This window comes from Chlamydotis macqueenii, chromosome Z (assembly GCF_036417535.1).
Source record: "Chlamydotis macqueenii isolate bChlMac1 chromosome Z, bChlMac1.mat, whole genome shotgun sequence".
Classification (NCBI taxonomy): domain Eukaryota; kingdom Metazoa; phylum Chordata; class Aves; order Otidiformes; family Otididae; genus Chlamydotis; species Chlamydotis macqueenii.
Genome location: NC_141593.1, coordinates 27,331,683 through 27,339,496, shown reverse-complemented (window position 1 = coordinate 27,339,496; position 7,814 = coordinate 27,331,683). Strand labels below are relative to the sequence as shown.

General features: G+C 39.3%; 1 protein-coding gene across 3 annotated transcripts in view; it reads right to left on the bottom strand.

Moving 5' to 3' along the window:
• Positions 1 to 732: 732 nt before the first annotated feature.
• The window catches only part of DOCK8 (dedicator of cytokinesis 8), a 93,658-nt gene continuing 86,576 nt past the window's right edge, over positions 733 to 7,814 (bottom strand). For all 3 annotated transcript variants that reach the window (XM_086770997.1, XM_086770998.1, XM_086770999.1), the window contains 6 exons: positions 7,302 to 7,391; positions 6,645 to 6,881; positions 5,874 to 6,017; positions 4,750 to 4,856; positions 3,716 to 3,883; positions 733 to 3,081 (listed from right to left, as the gene is read on the bottom strand). In XM_086770997.1, the coding sequence (XP_086627123.1) occupies positions 3,018 to 3,081; positions 3,716 to 3,883; positions 4,750 to 4,856; positions 5,874 to 6,017; positions 6,645 to 6,881; positions 7,302 to 7,391 (810 nt within the window). In that variant the 3' untranslated portion in view covers positions 733 to 3,017. The remainder of the gene's footprint in view (positions 3,082 to 3,715; positions 3,884 to 4,749; positions 4,857 to 5,873; positions 6,018 to 6,644; positions 6,882 to 7,301; positions 7,392 to 7,814) is intronic.

Sequence of the window (7,814 nt, the reverse complement as noted above, 5' to 3'; positions counted from 1 at the left end):
CAGCTAGCATGGGAAGACTCATATATGAGTGTTGTCTGCAGGCTGGCAGATGTGCGAGTGTGTGCTGACACCTGATTTTGATCAGATGTGCTCTGCTGGGCAATGGTGTTGTGTACAGATTTGATGCTGTGCAGTGCAGCAGGATAGGTGATGAACAGCGGGATACTCCTGCTGAGCTAGAGGATTCCAGCCCAAAAACCAGCACCTTAAAGCCAATGCTCGCTGATGGTAAATGCAAGGAGCAAGTGAGCTATGGCGAACTCCCAGCCAAGACACCTGTGGGCATCCCTGGACCAGGATGGGTGTAGTTCTGTGCCTCACTTGCCGGTTCCCCTGTGACAGCGTCAGTAGTTTAGCCGTGGACCTAACTAGTGTGGATACATGCGACTCTTCCTAGTCTTGAATCACCTAGATGGCGTGTCATTCAAGACTTGGGTGTGTTTCTGCTCCACACCCACACACCAGAGGAAGAAAGGAGGGCACTACTGTCACTGAGCTTCCCAATGCCATTTTTCATGGACAATGAATAAAAAGAAGGTAGGCAGCAAGTTGTTGCGTATTACCCCTGCAACAGACAGTTTATCCTAAAGACAGACTGACACCTCCCCTTGCCAAATCTTTGTATTTTCTGCTGAATGACGCTTCTACAAGGAAAGGTTGCTCCTACTGAAATTTTATTTCCAGCTGGATTCTATTGAGGTATAACATGCAACAAAAAGGTACTTCTGAACATCCTGTGAAACAGTCACTTTATTGCAAAATGAATATTATAAGGTAGAAAATTTACATTTCACATAGTTCAACTCCTGAAAGAAATGTACAAACCATCTTTCATTTGTAGAAGGGACAAAATGAGGGCAAGACTGGCCAATCGGTTGAGGGGTGTTCAGCTTGTAAAATGTGAGTGAAGCGTCCTGCAGTATTCATATTATCCAGAGTATTGTTTCAGTTCAAGGACCACACAACATGAAACACTTCGTTACTTTAACTTAGTATACTGTACACCTGTAGGGGTTTTTTTGTTTACCTGAGGTTTCTGTTATTTAGGCTGTAAAAGACAAGCATCTTGTAAACAATGAGGTTGGATTATGGGGTTGATAGATGACAGTATTCTGACCTTCCTCCTGAACAGGCTGTTAAAAATAATAGATAAGGGGCTATGTTCTGATAGGCAGAGATCTCATAGCTTCAAAGGTTTGGGAAATTAATAATCTTTTCAACTTAGAACTGTTTCTAAGCAACTTGAATACAGAGAAGTCACTTCATGGAGGCATCTTTTGCTTTGAGCTTTTTATACCATTTGCTTTTCATACCATTTTTATACCATTTGGTTGCATTTACTTCAAACTCAGAAAGTACTTATTCCTGATTATTGCATTTAACAATACTGTGAATGAGAAGGGAAATGCCTTCTTATACTCCAAGTGCTGTATAAGTACAGGGTTTATGTCCCCTATTTCGATACCTTACCTCGTTTGATCATCCCTGTGAATCTTGTACATAGCACATTCAAGATCTAACTCACTCAGATGTCAACAAAGTGCTGGGAAAATACCTATTATCAAATGGCAAGGCTGCAGATGACCATGAAAGTCAAAATGTTTCCACCAAAAGCAGCAGCTCCCTTATACTTTTGGAGTAAAGAGGCTTTGTATTTAGAAACACATGGCATCAGCTCTGAGAAAGTTCACTGTAATTTCCTAAAATTAAGTACAAAGAAAAAACATAATTTCACTGTTTCATTTAATTTTAACATTAAATTCTGTGTTTAGGCACATGGGATTGGTTAGTTTAATCAGCACTAAACTATAATTTCCAAAACTCTGAAAAGGTAGAGGGAAGGAAGTAATACTGAGGGATGCTTTCACGGATCATTGTTTCAAAATACAAACATTATGTGATATACGCATGGTCATAATGCAAATTGTGGCTCTGCCACTGCCTCACTAAATGAGTTCCAAAGTCCTAATCTCTATCTCTATCAAAATCCTCATCTGCAAAATTGTAATAGTATTTCCTTACTTCAGAGAAGTGCTGTAAAGGTTATTTAGTAAAATGTTTGCAGAGGGTTCAGAAAATGCTAAGCATTAGGTATTACAAATTATATGCTAATTTCTCTTAAGTTGCAGTAAAGCCTGAGTCAAGTGCTTTATAGGAAATCCTCACTGTGTGCTTCTGTAGTTAACTTTGGATAAGGTTATCTACAGAAGAGCATTGTATAGTAAAATAATCACTCATAGCTTAGCGTCTTCTTTTTAAACTATCACTTGTTAGCTCTGCTAATCATGACACTGATTATCAAGAAATCCAACTGTGTGTGTAAAGTAGTAATCCCCATATTAACAAAAAAATTAGAATTATATGAATTACTTATTGCTACTTCATGCTTTCCAAGCTTTGGTTGAGAAAACTTGTGCAGAACTCTCTGCAGTTAAGGACCATGATAGTAACTGGTGACAGAAACCAACTGAGGAAATTATTCTTTTCTATAGCTCCAGCTCAGCAAACACTGAGCAGGGGACCATGTACCACCTCATTAAGACAGTGTTTAAGCATGTGATTAACTTGCTGAATGTGCTCCATTGCCACAAGCACCCAGATAAATGCTGTCTTGGAAAAGGACCATAAATAGACATAATTCATCAGCATCCCTTAGACATGTTATTCAGATTCATGTAACATCTCAACCAAACCACTATGTTCTGTTAGCTAGTGGTGACTTGACCTCATGCCACTGACCACTCTAATGGTCCACCCCTTTATATTATGTGATTATTATACAATATATCCAAAAGTATCTAAAAAGCATCCCCTTCATTCCCAAGCCCTCATGAGATGTGGCTGATTAGGAGTTATCCCCAATTTTCTTTCAGTAATCTTGTGTAAATGCTTTTCGCTGTGCTGTCCAGAAAGCATATATGCTGTCTTGTGAGGCAGTTCTGATTTCACAGATGTTGAATACCCCATCACTTTTGGCTCACGGCATCAAGCTCTTCCTTGGCCAAAGCAGCTAGTTCTTAGGTGCTTTGTGAAGAAGTCTGGGCATCATATTTCCTAAAACTCTGGCTCCGAAAAGATTCTCTGCAATGAAACAGATCCATACATAAAGCTGGCAAAGGAAAAAGAATCCAAGAAATACCTGCCTTGTGAAAAGGAGTAGCTGAAAACTTATCAGCTAAAATGTGTTATGCGTTGGCAGATTATGGGCATATTCCTTCTTCCGATTCCAGCCCACACTGGACACAGTGTCTTTGTGAAGAAGCATATATTAATGAGTAAAGAATGTAAATTAAGACTCTTCTGTCTCAGTCATAGGATTAAACTGGATTATGTTATCCGGGAGTGAAAGGATCATTATTACTTCATGCTGGCTAACACCATATGGTGCCATGTGTTCAAAAAACCATACCTATTCTATCTCCTTCCTGGTTTCAAATGTTGAAGAAATGGCAAGATGTTTCCACTACCTTTACATTAGAGTGTCTAACAATGCATTAAAATGACATAAATCCCCTACCCCAGAAATGAGCAGCTTGAGAAACACACTTAATACTACATTTAACTCCAGTTTGAGTCAGCAGACTTCTTTAATCAAGTATGAAGTTGGCTGTGTGTACTATGGCCTGTTTTTAGCTGCCCGTAAAACTGCCCTTCTTCCTTGCAAAAATGGCATCTTTTTGTATAGTTACAACAGATAACCCTGCCCTAACTGTACCTTGTGCTGTGGACTTTCACTATAGGTTTGTACAGCTCTGGGATCTTCCTCTCAATCATGGGCCTAAGGTTCTCCTTCAGCTTCCCGTAGTTCTTTCTGAGCTCTAGCTGATATTCCCGCTGGTCAGCAGTAATAAGGCGCTTGTTTTTCTCCACTGCTTCACCACATCTAGGCAAAAAGAAATAAAAAACAGGCATGAGATCTGTCACCTACTTCTGTTAAACTAATTAAGTTTGTGTTAGGTAATCTGAATGGCCAAGGATCCAGCTCCTCTGGGCTAGGCATTCCTCTGGTAACTCGCCAAGTCCAAAATGATAATGAACTAATAAGAAAACTCTGTCTTTTCCAAGTACACAAATTGAGGTGATATTTTTAAGACATTAGAAATACATGAGGGAGCTAATAAAAAACCCCAAATTTAACGACTGCAGAATACTGAGCTACCTGCCTACTTACTGTAAACAGATGCAGTGACAACAGCAGAGAGTAGAGGCTGTATCTTCTGCAAAAGACTTGTTCATATTTATTTCAAACTTATCCTTCAACAATTATGCTTTGTTTGGACTAAGGAATAAATAACTTGCTATAGGAGTATCCCCGTTAAGATTTACAAGCATATCTAAAGCAAAGGTCATATGTATCTATCACTACCAATGTGCTTGACAGATAGGGTCAAATGCTTTCTTCTTAACAGCTTCCCACATAAAAATGTTGTTTTATTAAAAATAAAATTGAGGCATTACTCTGAAATGCTTGATTTCTGTAAAATGTCAAAAGATAAAACAAATGGAAGATCTTAATTTCTACATAATTAGTTTGAAGTCTTAAAATTTGCTCCCATTTGGGATGCAAAGCCTACGAAAGCATTGACCATGAAGCAGAGATAATAAATCTGGACCAAGTGTCTAAAGCGCGAGATGCCAGGATTCATGGTGCTAACTTGCATAATTAACTACACAGTCATATTATCGTTGCATTATTGCTAGTATTTGCTTTGTTGATGCAATTCAGCATTTCAATTTTGCTTTACTGACCTCATTATAAACTCTTTGAAGCACAGCCTCAGCTTGTTGTGATGTCGATAAAGTTTGGGGTCTGCTGGAATTTCAGCCAGAAACACTTGCGCTACCTCTAGCGGTCCCTTATGGGAATAACACAAGAAAATGTCAAACACCTGCTGAGACTGAAAACAGACCACATGTTTGGTTAAGCTGTTTGTTATTTCATGAGTGGAATTATGAAAGAAAATTATACATTGTCACCAGAATAGGATGCGTTCTTGCTCCTTTTTTCCTCCTGATTTTTCCTTTGGCAAGCAAAGTTTTTGCTCATCATATTTTATTCTCTCCTGCTTTTATTTCTCCTCCAGCCTCACAAAAAAAAGGAACAGACAAATTCTACACGGCAGAGAAGAGCTGGGATAGCTCGACTGCCAAACCTGATTGCATGACAGAAACACAACTTCCATGTGTGGCATTACAAGACCTCAAGGGACTTACATAAACCTAGAGCACAAAAGGACTGCTCTTCCCAAAGCTTGCAACAGTGTATTACTTCAGACGAGAGGCTTTGGTTGAAAAAGAATCTGGAGAAACTGAGAGTATTTAGGCTTTTGGCAAAGAAACCAAGCTCTGTGAAACGGTGGACAATGCTGAATTTTGTCTTAGCTATGTCTTCATTCTTTCCTTTTATTTTTTTTAATTGCTTTTTTTTTTTGTTAGTAAGCATATTTATGTTATAATTATAGCATCTCAATTCAATTTTTAACTGCACAAATTTTCTGTGAAATTGTGAGTCTGTGGTGGTCCCACAGCAGAATTATTATTATGTCCATTCCCCTAGAGTACACCTGGAGTGAAAAAAATGGCTGAGAAGGCTAGTGTGCTAGATATGGAAAATCTTTGGGTGCATTCACAAGGCTTCTGTGAGTTTCTGCACCTACAACCAAGACAGCGCTTCCATGAACACTTTCACCAAAAGCATACCTAATGAACAGTATATAATGACTAAATATAAAGGGATGAAGTTTAAACGCACATTGTGACTAAATGTGTGTGACTAGATGTACTTCTCCCAGTGCAAGAGATGAGCGCAGCAAAGAAAGCACAATGAGACAAGTATGCAGAAACTCTTCATCTGGCTTATCTGGATGCCTTACCTGATTTACAGTGGCTCCAACTGAGCCCTGCAATACCATCTGGAGCATTTTGGCATCTGGTGGTTCCTGGTTGGTGGCTGCAGTTAGTTCCTGCGTTTTTTTCCGCATATCTTCAATAGCAACTTCAATTGGGGTTAAAATAAACTAATGGAAATGGAAGAAAAGATGCTTCATTACCTGAATCACGCATGCAGCTGACCTGTTCTCTATCTGTCAATACGACTATCGTTTGCCTGTGCCAAAAGCAGCATTGTGAAACCCAGGAAGACTGTTCAATCTAAATGTCATTTTGGTGGATGCTGCATCTGATCCAAAGGTCTTCGACAAAATTTCCAACAATAGGATGTGGATCTGACTCTCTGTTTGTATAAATTCATTATTATTCTAAGTCACTGATTTCATGACTGAAACGGTTTGACACTTCCTACCTTTATAAAGCTTCCCTGTCTCTAAACCAGCTCTGAGTTCAATTTAATTCTCTGTACTTTATCAGCTAGAAGTACAGCCATAAATAGCGCTCCTTGCATCCTCCTACACAGCATTACAACCAAGAGGTCAAAAAAAGGATATACACACACTATCCTCTCTTCTCCATAGTAAATACCCATCTTGCATTTGTCTACCCATTCTATGCCATTCCTACCTATGAGAGTAACATGTCAGAGAAACCGGCCTTCTCTTTTTTCTGACAAGCATAACATTTGAAAATCTTCCCACCCAGAGACTCCTTCAGTCTCTGAGAAATCAGATTTGTCTTCAAAACCCAATTACCTCTTCTTTTTGGATGACATTGATTCTAGTTTTTATGTAGGGGAAAGCATGCATTGTGGTTAGGATGGTGTTCCTCTTGTATTGCTCACTAAGCTCTCCTCTGGGTCGCCCATCCATGGTGAAAGGCGTAGTGTACATGAACCGACAGAGGTTGAAGTTCTTCTCAAAATAGGTTACCCTATCTTTCATCTCGTACTCATCAAAATATGGCTCCACAAAAGTAATTTGTATGTATGCCTGAGAAAAGAGGGAAGAACCATTACAGCACTTTACAACCCAGGAAATGTAAAAGTAACGGCATATGTTAAACACCCCATAGTTCACATTGGCTAAGCATGGTCTTGAAGAGCAGAGCTACAAATCCTTCAGGGCTTCTGTTCTTTAGAGCTGACAAGTCTTGCCTCTGGGGAGGGCACAGCTTAACCGTGGAGACTAGAGCCAGTGTGGGGACCAGAGATCAGAACTTCTGATTTACACATTCTGTGACAAGCTACCAAACAAAGTCTTTCACAGAGGCTTTAAGGACATCTGTGGGCACAGAGATATGACCAAGTTGGTTTTTTTTTTAATGCCTTAATGTTTGAATATAAAAGTTTCCCTCTCTTCTTTTCTCTTCTGTGACAAAGCACTCAACACTCTCCATAGTATTTTCCCTACCTTATTAGGATCCAGCTTTCTTTTGTCTACAGGAGCAGAGTCCTTAATCACTTCCACAGCATCCTCTCCAAAACACTGGCCATAAAATCCCTGGAAAGTTAACAGAATTATCCCAGAGTGTTTTTAGTCCTTAATACAATGCTAATGATCTGTATGCCTCTAGGAGAAAGGAGTAACCATGACAATTTCTGGTCTCTGTACAGTCTGTATACTGCTTCATGAACCACAGCTGGCTAGGGTATGGCATCTTCTGACAAAGATCAGTGTCAGTTGCTCATAAATAAGCAGAACTCGAAGTAAAGTGGTCAGAAGGGAATATTGCAGTTCCATGAAAAAGCTGAAAAGATACCAAAGCAAGTATCTGGCATGCTCAAATAAAAAAAATCCAATGTATTATAGGCCTGTCCGTAAGAGACATGACCTCAAGAGAACGAATCACTTCCATCATCATGCTGTAAAAAGGGCTACAATGTAAAGGATAGATACAAAAGAAATAATCTATGGTACAAATCA